We start from the raw sequence: 15,000 nt of genomic DNA on the forward strand, positions 1-15,000 counted from the left end.
GAACAGGTGCCAGCCTCATCAGTACGATGCCTTTGTGTCCTACAACACTCATGATGAACCCTGGGTCCTGAGAGAGCTGCTGCCACAGCTGGAGGGAGAGCAGGGCTGGAGACTGTGTCCACCAGCGGGACTTCACACCAGGTCGTTCTGTGTGTGTGTGTGTGTGTGTTAGAAATTCTGACTAGTAAGGATTTGCACAGATGACTCACCTATTTCTCTCTGGTGAGAAAATTCAGAACAGAACACAATATGTAATGGCACACCTCCAACATCATAGAATGTCCACTGGCAAAGACAAAATATTACAGTGTAGAGGTGCAGCTACATTTCTTATCTAGCCTTTATACATAGCCTGCAAATGTGGGTGAAAATTACAATTAAAAAATAATGTATTCCTTCAGGCAAACCCATCATAGACAACATCACAGAGGCCATCTACGGGAGCAGAAAGACCATCTGTGTGATCAGCCGCCACTACCTGGAGAGTGAGTGGTGCTCCAGAGAGATCCAGGTGGCCAGGTGAGTCTAATGTTCTATATATACTGATGTGGCCAACCAGGTATTGACTATGTGGCATCTTATGCAACTCAAAGGCATATTAGACCATGAGAAGCCCATGTATTTGCTGGTTATCAGGTCAAACATGGATACTCATAACACATCGTTCACTGAACCGCTTCTGCTACACTTCCATGTTCTCTGTAACTGCAAAGCAAATGGTCATGAGCACCTACTCTCCCCTACACAGACACTCACTTACTGTACCCTGCCCCCACTCTTCTCTTCTCTCCTCTCTCCAGCTTCCGTTTGTTTGACGAGCAGAAAGATGTGCTGATCCTGGTGTTTCTAGAGGAGATCCCAGCCCAGCTGTTCTCTCCCACCACCGCAGAGTTAGCATGGCCCCTTCCATGCATGGCTACAGTAACAGCCTCCAAACAAATCATTTATTCGCAGTTCAGCACATATTATGAACATTTCTCGTACTGTTATACAAAACCATGATAAACTAAATAGTAGACATGGCTGGCTATAACCAACCTTGCTAAAATTGTTGGCCAATAGTAGCTATAGCCAGCCACATACTGTACCTTGAAATAAACTGACAATAAACAATTCATATAATTGACATTTATTTCTGGAAAAACGTGGAGCATTCTGTTGATTGAGCTGTACAGTAGGCCGAAGTTGATGTTTTTTCAGGTCATTCACCTCGTCAAAACCACCATCAGGAGGCATCGTTGGGCATGATGGATATGTTTACAGTGTGTTTACAAACATTACCGCCTGATTAATTATTGGAAGAGTAGCTTATGAGTTCTTGCGTCCATTATACACTGACCGGCCACTTTATTAGGTACACCTTGCTAGCACCGGGTTGGACCCCTTTTTGCCTTCAGAACTGCCTTAATTCTTTGTGGCATAGATTCAACAAGGTGCTGGAAACATTCCTCAGAGATTTTGGTCCATATTGACATGAAAGCATCATTGCTGCAGATTTGTCGGCTGCACATCCATGATGCGAATCTCCCATTCCACCACATCCCAAAGGTGCTCTATTGGAATGAGATCTGGTGACTGTGGAGGCCATTGGAGTACAGTGAACTCATTGTCATGTTCAAGAAACAAGTTTGAGATGATGTGAGCTTTGTAACATGGCGCGTTATTCTGCTGGAAGTAGCCATCAGAAGATGGGTACACTGTGGTCATAAAGGGATGGACATGGTCAGCAACAATACTCAGGTAGGCTGTGGCGTTTAAACGATGCTCAATTGGTACTAAGGGGCCCAAAGTGTGCTAAGAAAATATCCCCCACACCATTAGATATTTGCGTTAACGAGCAGTTGAACAGGTGTACCTAATAAAGTGTATATTGCGCTGTGAGAGAATGCGTGATCTGCAATTCATGAGCTGCTATAATAAATTAGATTTTTCACATTTGAACACTCCGCTATGGCACCGCTCTGACTTCACGTTGAACATATTTATGTCCATATAGCTGAAATGCGCGGAATCAACTGAGAAACATTATATCCTATGAGCATGAGAATATGCTATTTCGCTTTGCCAATCGATCTGATAAAGCAAGCCATTCTCTTTTCAAACATCCACCTTGTGGTGGCTTTCGGCAGCACTTCACACCGCGTATACGGTGCGGCGGCGCCTTTGAAGTGCAACAGCGGTGTCCTGGGATTAAAACCCTACTTACTGTATCTTGCTTGGTAGTTTATCGTTTTCCAAACACTGCACTACTAGATCCCTGGCCTGTGATTGACAGCTGTCAATCAACGTCAGGGTACTGGCACTGCAGGACTTCGTTTAGTTGCTGCTAGTAAACTGCGGCGAACAGCCAACTGCTAGCTGCTTAGCCCAACCGAAAGTACCATAATTGCTTTGAGAACTAACTAACTGTGGGTATAATTACTCTTAATTAATGTACCTGTAAGAGCTATTTAGGCTACATGTTATTTATGTTAATTTTCAAATATTAATTTAGAATTATTAACTTAATTAAATCAATGCAATCAATATCATTATGATAATATTTGCTTCTAAGTTTATATTCCCTATTGAATGCTATTTTTACTTATCCTTGTGGTTATTGTCCCCTTGTGTTTGGAATGAATGGATTTTAGGGATATAAGGGAACAGGAAATGGGATGTTGGGTGGGAGCAAAACAGCAGTAGCAATGGCTAATATGATTTTGATAATCATAATGATACATTGTATCATTTTAGATCCATTTTAGATTGTGCAACAAACCGAAAAGCAGGATATTTTTTCAGATGTGGCTTATGAAAAAGGAATGATAGTTTACCTGACAATGCCTTATATTAGGCTGCTTCTATGGTTAATTCCCTGCTGTGAGTTTGCCAATGCTTTATGATAACATTTTAGGAGGTCTAGTCTTGCGTAGCCATACCTCCAAATTTCGTTCTCACGCCTCTTTTGGAGGTCTAGAGAATTTTAGATTACCCAATCTGTCTTGAATTGAACCTGGATGGAGCGATGGGAGAATGTGCTCACTTTTCCATTGGATGTTACATTCCAAGAACCTTCCCCCACATACCTGTAGATGATTGCTTGTTGTTATGTGCGTCATCTTGCCATTTTTCTACTATTTTGCCTAGAGTTGTTGCTAGATGCTAGCTTGCAACATTGATGAAAATTTAAGAAAAACTGAATTCTGTTTTGCCAGAAGTGTGCACTACACAAAATCTAGTCGGTAAAGGCATTAGGTTCAGTATTTGATTTGTTTCACGTGTGGTGAGGTGTCACTCATTTCAAACAGGTTTCCAATCCTTTGTAACTACTTTCTGCAAAGGATTTCACAACAAGGTTATAGAGGGTCTAATGTCAACTTGACTTCATGCATGTGAACTTACTTGATTGACACATCTCTGTCACATCCAAGTCTTCAAATCAACTGAGTGAGTGAAGTGGACATACTCTCATTTGGAGAATCAGATTGAGCCTGGGACGGTGCAGGTTCTCCAAGCCTCTCTGGATAGACTTTTATAATACTTGATAATATTTAAAACAAACAATATGTTTGTAAAAATTGATTAATTAATAACCAATTATATTTCATAGTTATTGTCTAATACTATAATAATTGGAACATATTTCTCTATAGTCAAATTGTTGTCCAAGTGTTATAATGAAAGAGACATAAACAAGCTAAAAATCATTGTCTGAAGCAATGATGGTCATGGTCAGTAGGTTTGGATTTAATGGCTACTACTGGGTCACTCTGTACTGTACGTTACAGAATATGGTTATCTGGTTACAGTTCAGCATGAATAGCATTTAAACCATTTATAGGGCAGTATTTTTATTTTGAACTGTAGAACTGTAGCCGCCAACTCCCTCGTGTTGCTGTCTTTAATCAGTATTTAGTCAAAGCTATCTAATGATATATAACATTTACGCTAGGCTCTCGTCTGCTGCTTCCTTGAAAAAAATTAAGAATGTATATGACATTGCTTACTTCAAAGGTGATGCTACTAACTAGCTACACTTACTATAGCTAATTAGATATATCAATTTGATGCTGATGTCATGACTGGCTAACATAGAGCTACCTAGCTAGGTCCACACCAGTGTGACTTTGTTGTAAGCTTGAAAGAGGTGGTTGTTTAAATGCCAATAGTACACAATTAGCTAGAGGGACAAGTTTACTAGTATATGCTGTGTGGTGCCACTGGTGTAGCTCACTAGCTAGCAATGTCAGATGAGGCGAGCTAGCTAGCCAGTATCTTCTGTAGCAAAGCCTCTTCACCTCCACCGCCCCCTTCTGAGGACAACTTTATCCTTCAAGTTATAACTAAAATAACAACAATAATAAATAATAAACTGGTTTTAAATGATTTATTAACTCATTACCAACCATTTATAAATCCTTTACAAAGAGTACCTTATTGTAAAGTGTTACCATCAAAGCTAACCACCAAACAGTATTGCCTCAGTGATAAAATCTCGAAAATGTAGTCAATTTGCAATCCCCAGAATGTTCTGCACTTGTATTTTCATAATGTCCACATACCAGCTGGCATTAATGAGGATTTAAGATTTAGTAAACATGTATAACTACTGTAATTAGTGACCTGGGGTGGTCCAGTGGACTGGGGTGGTCCAGTGGACTGGGGTGGTACAGTGCACACATACAGTATGCCCATGTCAGCATGGGATCGAATTCGGCCCATGCCCTGCTGACATACCCTCTCCTCCTTACTTTCCTGTCTCTCTACACTGTATCTATCCAATAAAAAAATCTCTTTTCGCTTTTTTTTTTTTATACTGTAATTAACCATTTGTTACAGTTTTATTAAGCATTAACAAGGCTTTGTGAATGCATTAGGTCATGTTATTGATGTAATTACTCTAGTAACAACATTGTATAAACGCTGTACATAGAAAATGTGCATACCAATGGAGTTGAGAGGTTTGTGTAATTACACAAGTGAAATAGGGTTGGGAATTCAAGTCTCAACTGCACCAATTCCAATAAAAGCAATGGCTTCATCTATGTACAGTAATCTGTATTAAAATGTAATGCAATACATTCCAGTGTATCTACAAGTTTCATTTAGTTACACATGGAAAATTCTAAAAAGATAGTTTTACAGCCTTTGCAGACCTTGTAGGCTAACATTGAGGAAACATTGAGGAATTGTTCTTAACACTTATGCATAATACTCATAATTCACTGAATTTCAACCTGAGGGACACATTCAAGATTATCCCTGTAATCTCAGATGTATGTTCTACAAATTCACAGGAAACTTGGTTTGTTTGTTTGCTCCATGTTATGGAAAATATTTTCAAGTTATACACTTTCAAATGACTGATACAACTTGTGTAAATACTGCGATTACATTTTCTCTTGCCACACCTCTGAAGTTCTATAGCCATTGTTCTGAGAAGCACTGTATGATTTACCATATGAACAACGGTGATTTCAGAGGGAGTGGTGGGCAAGAGCAGTAATGGGAGAACAGACATATCTTGCCAATAGGTGTGAAATGTTGAACGCCGATTAATCAGTAAGAAAGCCCAGAGTGATCAGTAAGAAAGTCTCCCCATTGTTAGTTCTCTCCCGCCCTCTCTCACGTAAACACAAGCCCATCAGCCGATAGCCTTGGCGGCGCCTAACATTATGTTTAAACTGTATAAAAGACAACCCTGATAATCTTCTCTTCAGATTTCTGCTGAACGGACACCCGGATCTACGCTGGGCTGCTGTTACGCTCTTGTCTCTTGTTTGCAAGCAATAAATACCGGACTCAGATATTGTGGCTATGTTATGTAGTCAAGGCACTCACACTTCCATTGACTTCTAATCTGCATCTGCCCTACATCAAAAGTCTGCAGGGCACGCCACTTAAGTAAGCGCAACCACCCCCCTCCATTGGAAAACTATTTTCTCGTCTGGTCCAATGCTCCCCTAACTGTCATAATGTAGAATTAGTCAGTATTAGTGAGACCTAGATCAAATACATACTGTATGTCAAATACACTTAAATACAATACGTAAACTGTTGGATTTGTTTGCTTGGTACAATAGAATAGTCCCAAGAGTCTAAACTCTAAGCTACAGGGTACACACTCGTACTCGTCACTTATTCCAAAGACATCATTTTTTACTCACTTCGTCATTCACAGTGCCTCACCATGAATGAGGAAGTGAGTAAAACTGACGACCTTTTGATTTTTTTCCAGTGCTTTGGTGTGGTGATGACGTTGGAACCTGTATATTGGCTCTGACTTCTTATTATTTGTGTTAGTCTCTATATGATGATATGATATATATGATATATGATGATCTATATGATCTATATATGATGATGAAAACAATTACTCTTCCTAATCTGCCTCATTAAAACTTATTTTGAATTCAGAACCGTCCCTCTAAAATGTCACTTTCTTTTACAAATACAGTATGCATCGCCCTTCAGGCTTTAATGGGGGGAAATGAGGGTTGGAGCATGGAAGTGAAAGTATGACATAAGTGACCATAAGTGACTGGAATGATTTTGCATGACCACAGTGCAATGCTAGAGGGAGAAGCATTCACAATGACCATGTCCTCTTCTGATGATTGTGAGTATAATAATGATGACTGTTTTAAATATATTCTCTTTATTATGGGTTGTCTGTCTCCTGTGCTGTGCGATGTCTTTTTTCCAAATAATATCTTAATTACACTGACCATTGTCTGATTTAAAGCTATTTTCCTCACATAAAGTTGTATTGATTGTATCAATGACATAAGTAGCATTAGAGATAACAGAGAATCCATTATTTATGTTGATGTTGATTAATTTGATAACGTACAAGGAGGTCTATCAAGCAAATATACAACAACAATTGAGATTAATCAAATGATTAACTATGATTAACTATTAATTAATTAATCATTTCAGAATTTAATTTGAGATTAAATTTTTATTGTATGGAGAGAATACATAGAATACCGTAGACTATCAGAGGATGTATCAACAGTATGTACACTACAACCAAATGTGTTCAGTTGTCAGTACTTTTTAGGGTAACACTTTATTTGGATAGTTCCAAATAAATTGTTTGTAGATGTTCAACTAACTGTCAACAACATTTTAACAAACTATCCACTAACCTTAGCCCTAACCCTAAGCTTAACCCCTATCATAACCTGAAACCTAACCCTTACCCTAACCTTAACCCTCATCCTAACCCTAAACATAACCCGGAACCTAGCCCTAACCCTAGCAAACTGTTGCAAATCAACAGAGTTGCAGTTGATAGTTTGTTGATAGTCTGAGCAACTGTAGATCCACTATAGGGGACTATCCAAATAAAGTGTGACCCTTTTTAGTGTTTAGTTAAGTCCTGATACAAACCAAGGTTATAGTATCTCTTTATCAGATGACACTAAATGTTTAAAATTGTGACATATTTTTTCTGTTATTGAACATAGTAATGACACTGTAATTACTCATGTACTCACTGTAATTTAATAGCAATGGTGTTTCGTGATAAGCATGGTTTATTATTTTTTATCACAACACCCCACTCAACTCCATTACTACTATTACTACTATAGTAGTTAAAATACATATTTATATAATGAATAATCAAGCTACAGTATGTAGTAAAATAAATAACATTGTATAATTCCAGCACCACACAAACCACACACAGTTTAGGAAATGTATGTATGTGCAATTGCAACAGGTTTGCAGTTTCTTATTCTGTCATATTTCCAGAATCATGATGTATGCCATATTTTATTGTTGCTCTCTGTGCTTTACCTAAACCTCCAGGTTAAGCTACTCATGATGACACTGAAGATAACCATGTCAGGAACAGGAAGTGGGTCTACATATCCTCAGCTGGGCGTCTTTCTTTGCTTTCTGCTGTATTGTCTTGTCCTTGTTAATCCAGTAATGGGGTACTCACTAAAAAACTGCAGGATCGCTTTCTCTCAAAATGTCACCATCAACATGAGCGTACTCTGTAGCTGTATGAACCTCACAGCCATACCAGAAGACACGCCAGCAATAGTTATGTTTTTAGACATTTCTAAAAATAATATTACAGAGATAAAAAAGCTGGATTTCAAAGACCTATCTGCCCTAAAATCTTTGAACTTGTCCAGCAACCATATCTCTCAAGTGGATGATGGGGCTTTTGCTGACTTGAAGGCTCTAGATGTGCTAAATTTAGCAAAGAATAGACTCAGGTCCCTCTCAGACCACATTTTTCTGGGCCTTGCCAAAGTATCAATGCTACAACTCTACAACAACCATATCAAAATAATTGGGTCCTCAACCTTTCAGTTTCTCTCCAATTTAAAGGTTCTGGACTTATCCAAAAACAAGCTGGATTGCATAAAGACAGTCCAGCACATCTTACAACACATACCAAACATTGAAAAATTGTACATTATGGGGAACTATTTCACATCTTTTCAGTCTTTGGAAATATCAAACACGTCCTTATGGCTGAAGATGCTGGATGTATCGAACAATCCACTTAAAATCTTCAGAATTACAGCAGATATCTTTCCTAAACTAAATACATTAAAACTTGCCCACTGTGGTCAAAAGGATGGCATGGTCTGGGATGTTCAAAACAAGTCTTATCTGAGCAATGTGTCCAGTCTTGACTTGAGCAGTGTCAACATGTCCTTGGACGGAATGAAGATGGTTCTACAGAGCGTTAACTCCTCGATTAGTAAACTGACACTGTATGGAATGGGGGAAGAGAGGACCAAGGCTCTCATCAATATTGCCTGCCATATACCTACACTAACCTCGCTCCAACTACGAAGCAACAACATCAATATTGTCTCAGAGGAACTTCTGCAGTTCTGTACCCTGGTGACTGAAGTTAGCCTATCAAATAATAATATCTCTCAACTCTCTGAGTTTGCATTCAGATCAATACAGCAACTGGGAAGTCTTAAATGTAGCCATAACATACTTTCTTCTGTGCCAAATGCCACAAGGAATCTCCCCACCCTGGAAATCCTAGACCTTAGTTTCAATAGCATCAAAAAACTAGGCTGCTCAGATTTCGGCAATCTAACCAGACTCAAAGAACTGTATCTTTATAACAATTGTATCAGAAACGTTGAAGACTGTGTTTTCCAGGATTTGAGCGACTTAAGAACATTGAAACTCGGACACAACTACATCCAGGCCTTGGGCAATGCTTTCAAGAGTGGTTTGCGAAATCTAGAGATTTTGTATTTAGACTACAATCAATTAATCTCTATCAAAAAAGGAGACTTTTCAAGCTTAAAGTCTCTCAAGCATTTGACTTTACAGCAAAATCATATTAAAAAACTGGAGCCTGGGGCCTTTGAGGGATTGGCCAACCTTATGTCACTTATTCTGTTAAAAAATGATTTAGAACATGATCAAATTAGAGCCAGTGTGTTCAGTGTGTTAACAAACTTGAGAAATCTAAACTTGATCGACAATCGTATAAAATATCAAAGGGACGAACACATCCATCCACCCTTCTCTAACTTGTCATCTCTAGAGAACCTCTTAATCTTCAGTCAGCATCACAGACTCAAGTCTTATCTACCATCCAACTTTCTTGAAGGTTTGACAAATTTATTAGTATTTAAAGCAAGGAATATTCATCTTACATCCTTACAACTAGACACTTTCATTCACACACCCCAGTTGAGGTACCTTGAAATCAGCTCAAATAACTTCATAGACCTCTCTCCAGAGCTGTTTCACCCAATTCCAAAACTTGAGAAACTCTTCCTGTCAAAAGCAGGCCTTAAGTCATTAGATTTCCTTATACAGGCCAACCTCACCCAGGTCAATTTCTTACAAGTCCAACATAATGAGTTTTCAGTGATCAATGATAAAGTACTAAGTTCTATCCCCGCTTTAACTTACCTGGACATACAAGGAAACCCTTTTGCCTGTGATTGCAGCAATGCTTGGTTCGTTCAGTGGGTGGGAAACAATAACCAAACGCAAGTTGTTAACGGTCATAACTTTTCCTGCAGCTATCCAGTTGATCTAAGGGACAGTAAACTGTTAGACCTAGACATCCACTCCTGTTCAATAGACATAGGCTTCTTCTACTACATCTCTACCACCTTTCTGGTGCTCCTTACCCTGCTGGGGTCTTTCATTTATCATTTTCTAAGATGGCAGGTGGTTTATGCCTACCACCTCCTGCTGGCTTATCTCTATGACACCAAGCTGAGGAACAGGTGCCAGCCTCATCAGTACGATGCCTTTGTGTCCTACAACACTCATGATGAACCCTGGGTCCTGAGAGAGCTGCTGCCACAGCTGGAGGGAGAGCAGGGCTGGAGACTGTGTCTGCACCACCGGGACTTCACACCAGGTCGTTCTGTGTGTGTGTGTGTGTGTGTGTGTGTGTGTGTGTGTGTGTGTGTGTGTGTGTGTGTGTGTGTGACGAGCAACTCTGACTAGTAAGGTTAAAACCCTGTCATTATATATCACAGCTACATGTCACACAGCTACACGATGTCGCAAAATGTTGGTGAAAATCCCAATTTAAAAATAATGTATTTCTACCATGTTCTACAGGCAAACCCATCATAGACAACATCACAGAGGCCATCTACGGGAGCAGGAAGACCATCTGTTTGATCAGCCGCCGCTACCTGGAGAGTGAGTGGTGCTCCAGAGAGATCCAGGTGGCCAGGTGAGTCTAATGTTCTATATATACTGATGTGGCCAACCAGGTATTGACTATATGGCATCTTCTTCTTTCCCCAGTCGTCACTGGCCAAGCAGTCATTGTAAATAAGAATTTGTTCTCAACTGACCCGCATTGATAAATAAAGGTTCAATAACATAAATGTATACAAATTGTGCAACTCAAGGGCACATTAGACCACTGAGAAGCCCATGTATGCACTGAACCGCTTCTGCTACACGTCCATGTTCTCTGTAACTGCAAAGCAAATGGTCATGAGCACCTACTCTCCCCTACACAGACACTCACTTACTGTACCCTGCCCCCACTCTTCTCTTCTCTCCTCTCTCCAGCTTCCGTTTGTTTGACGAGCAGAAAGATGTGCTGATCCTGGTGTTTCTAGAGGAGATCCCAGCCCAGCTGCTCTCTCCCTACCACCGCATGAGAAGGCTGCTGAAGAAACGCACCTACCTGAGCTGGTCCAGAGCTGGGGAAGACACCAGGGTCTTCTGGCAGAAACTCCGGCTGGCTCTGGAGACCAGGGACTGCCCTGCTGAGGAGAACCCTATCCTCTCTGGGATGGAGAGGCCATGACAGCGGCAACCAAATGTTGCAACCTTACAGCTCAGAACTAGATTTGGTTAATTCATTAATTGATTGGTGTTTGTGTTGACAACCCAAATGTAACAATCATCATGCTCTGAACTTATTTTTTATCCCAAAAAACATTTTAAGTAAATGATTATGGTTTGCCTGAATTTACTGAAAAATCTGAAAGGTAGTAGTCAATTCAGGATCAGAAGAACATACATGCCTTATACTTTGGTGCTGTTATATATGCTTCCATACATACACATTTAACACATACAATTTCAAAACATTTTATTATCTTTCTGCTATTGATCATACAAATGGACGAGGCAACTCTATATGTATTTTAAATCATGTAAAATAAAGTCATTTATTCATTCAGCTCTATGGTTACAGTTTTACACCTTAGTAAAACCAATACATTTTGATAAACATGTAAATAAAGTTTTTAGTGTTCCCTTTTTCTCTTTTAACAGTTGGAGAGAAGATAAGCATCAACACAAAAATATTTTGTGGTACTCTGGCGAAAACAATGTTATCTGCTGAAGTATTAGGAATATCACATCTTCTGTTTATAAAACAGACCAACAACATTGATAAACCAACTTTTTAAGCAAGCTAGTCAGTCAAAACCTACTTAAGATTTTTTTTTTTGAGTTATCCATTTGTATTGTGTTATAACTATACTATGCCACTTAGTCAAGTAAATATCAGTTATACATAATTGGATTTTAAGTATATACTACAATACATGTATCCTGTACTTTAATGTCAGTAAGATAATCTTTCACTCCTCAGTGGATCAGGTGCTTCTTTTCAGAGGAGATCTTCCGTTCTTTTTGAGTCTGGAAGGAACAAACATGCACCTAAAGTTGAGGTTTTGACTCAATTTCACTATGCACTCCATACAATTTAAACACACATGCACACACACACACACACACACACACACACACACACACACAATAGATAGATAGTAGAGCTGGGGGTAACAGATATAACAGGTGTATAGGTGTACTCACTGCAGACACATCATCCCCCTCAGAGTCCAGTGCTTAGAGGGGTCGGCACACACAAACCTGCCCCTTGCAGTTTGGAAGCTGCAATGACACACAATGACACTGTCAACACTGTGTCAACACACACACACACACACACACACACACACACACACACTTCTCACATACAGGTACTAAACACACTAAACACCTTTCAGACACACTATAAACACTCTATCTCACATAACATATAGAGTCTCTATGCTGGCCTTTGATTGGGTGAACAACTCCCTGCTCTGGTATGTGATTGGAGGATATACTCACACAATGGCTTCGATGTCACAAGCAGAGGTGATGGTTTGGACAGTGTAGCTTTTTAGCTGCCGACATGGCAATGGATGCCGTAAATACTTCAGACAGCACCTTGCTACACACACACAGACACACACACATACACAGTTACATAAGGTGTGAATACTGTATGTGTGTTTTAGAGGACACGCTAACAACAACGAAACGAGACATCTGCCTCTTCCTCACCAAATTGATATTACACATACCCAGTCTGAACAAGTAATGTGGCACACAAACTAATCTCTACAGTCACCATGAAGCTCATCATTAGGGCAGATATGGAAGTGTCGATGGACAACAACCACTAACAGTGAAGAAGTTAGCAGTCAGTGGGGGTACACTCACCTGATTGCATGGTAGGGATGAAGGTTGTGACGAGGAGGAGAGAGCAGAACACAGCCAGAATGCACAGTCTACAACTTGCCATCGTACCAGGGAGAGGAGAGAGTGTGTGTGTGTGTGTGTGTGTGTGTGTGTGTGTGTAAGTGAGTGTGTGTTTGTCTGAGTGAGAGTGTGCTAGCGCCGTAGTTCTCAGTCGTAGAGTTCACTGCAGCGTGTGTGTCTGTCTGAGTGAGTGAGTGAGTGAGTGAGTGAGAGTGAGAGTTCTTAAGCAATCTTTAGTCTTGGGTTTTCCCCTGAACGGCTGCTTGTGTCAAGTGAACAGGTTTTACTGTGTGTGTGTATGTGTGTGTGGGTGGAAGGAGGAGGTGGAGTGGGGCTAATTATCTCTCTGTACTTCCTTCTAGGTTAATAATTCTCTGACAATTCAGCATTGGACTGTAGGGCGACAGGGTCTTGCTCGTACATCATAGGTCGAGGGGTAAACATGTTTTGCACCCGCTTGCTGATGAAGAAGCTGGGAAAGAAGTGTAGGTGTTGTGAGCCACTGTGACAATGTCTCAGCCTGCGGTTAGGAGTGTTCCAAGGTCACATACTGTCTATTGTAATATAGCAAAAGCAGTCGGTTTTGGTTCCTCCTCAGTCACGTAATGTAAAAGAACAAAGTACATTGGGTCACAACAAGGTAAATATATTTCATACAAGACTCAAGCAAAATAGTACAAATTATTTTTTGGCCATTACAGATCTTACCTGGAATGTGTAAACACCTGAATGAGAAGGAGCTAAGTAATTTTTACTGCTTTAAACTGTACATTTGATCTGGATATGGATATAATGTACTGTATTAACATAATAAACCTGTGGAATTGTAAATCATGACCATGATAGATCAGACTATAGAAGCAGAAGATATGGCATTGTAAACATACTGTATATATACAGTAGAACTGGTATACTACATTTGTGTGGTTTATGATGAGGAACCCTGATTCAAAGTCATTACTACTCTTCCCTTAGAATCAGGGACCGATTCATACCTGGGTCACCAGGAGAACGGACCCTTTGGACCATTAATTACATTGATAAATCATTAATTACAACATTAATTGATCATATAACTACCAGAGAGAAACCAACAGTGCCTTTGTCCTTCAGGCATCGGTAGATGTGTAGATGTCAGCATTCCTCCTCCACCCATACTCAGTACATCATACTACTGTCTTTTACCTGTGTGTGTGTGTGTGTGTGTGCGTGTGTGTGCGTGTGTGCGTGTGTGTGTGTGTGCGTGTGTGTGTGTGTGTGTGTGTGTGTGCATTCATACGCGAGATAGTATCTCTGAGACGGGTGCGATGAAATGTACTCTGTGTATAAGTGACAATGTGGAAATGGGATAGTGTCTGGGTTTTGTCTGTTTGTTCCTAGCTTTATCTTGGCCTGGTTTACCGCTCTCAAGGTAAAGCAGACAACAGATAAAAGAGGGACAAAATAACTTTGTCATGGAAATCCCTGTCCTTAAACCAGCACACTCACAATAAGCCCCTATTCTCTGCCCTATTCTCCAGAGTGTATACTTGTTCAGACCCCTTTATGAATTGATTGAAAAAGCAAGGAATAAAGGGAGTGTCCACCATATCACCATATCTCTTTCACTAATCCATCCTTTTGTTAATACATTAAGGGGACTTTGGGAGAGCAGAAGGTGATGGGAATTCAGCAACACACAAACACACATACACACATACAGACACACACATGCACACACTCACGTGTGCACACAAACACATGCACATACTGTATACGTACACAATCTCTGATCATCTTATCATCTCAGTGGCTTTAGAGGCATTCTTTAAGGTCATACGCATTTATATTTACAGCTTAACAGGGCTAAAAATAGTAACACAGAGAGTTCTATAAACAGCCTTGGTGTGAGGAGGGACAGGCCTGTGCAACATGAACTCTGTGGGACTGTGTGTGTGTGTGTGTGTGTGTGTGTGTGTGTGTGTGTGTGTGTGTGTGTGTGTGTGTGTGTGT

General features: G+C 40.0%; 3 protein-coding genes across 3 annotated transcripts in view; 2 read left to right on the top strand and 1 right to left on the bottom strand.

The window, feature by feature from the left end:
• LOC310810402 (toll-like receptor 13) overlaps positions 1–1,002 on the top strand; it is a gene marked incomplete at both ends in the record, with an annotated part of 1,445 nt that extends 443 nt beyond the window's left edge. The window contains 3 exons of the mRNA XM_083678147.1: positions 1–155; positions 402–519; positions 801–1,002. The exon at positions 1–155 is cut by the window's left edge and continues 142 nt beyond it. Coding sequence (XP_083534273.1) covers positions 1–155; positions 402–519; positions 801–1,002 — 475 coding nt within the window. The remainder of the gene's footprint in view (positions 156–401; positions 520–800) is intronic.
• An 8,364-nt stretch (positions 1,003–9,366) lies between these two features.
• On the top strand, positions 9,367–11,401 carry LOC310810435 (toll-like receptor 13; the record flags this gene model as incomplete). The annotated part of the gene is made up of 3 exons (XM_083678197.1): positions 9,367–10,363; positions 10,570–10,687; positions 11,035–11,401. 3 exons carry the CDS (start codon positions 9,367–9,369, stop codon positions 11,273–11,275), a joined length of 1,356 nt encoding a protein of 451 aa, XP_083534323.1. The 3' UTR covers positions 11,276–11,401.
• Positions 11,402–11,589: 188 nt separating this feature from the next.
• Positions 11,590–14,135, bottom strand: ccl20b (chemokine (C-C motif) ligand 20b). The gene is made up of 5 exons (XM_083667855.1): positions 14,089–14,135; positions 12,970–13,480; positions 12,595–12,697; positions 12,295–12,372; positions 11,590–12,117 (listed from the first exon to the last, which is right to left on the bottom strand). Exons 2-5 carry the CDS (start codon positions 13,049–13,051, stop codon positions 12,075–12,077), a joined length of 306 nt encoding a protein of 101 aa, XP_083523981.1. The 5' UTR covers positions 13,052–13,480; positions 14,089–14,135; the 3' UTR covers positions 11,590–12,074.
• Between the last annotated feature and the right edge of the window lie 865 nt (positions 14,136–15,000).

This window comes from Argentina silus (assembly GCF_951799395.1).
Source record: "Argentina silus genome assembly, chromosome: 1".
NCBI lineage: Eukaryota > Metazoa > Chordata > Actinopteri > Argentiniformes > Argentinidae > Argentina > Argentina silus.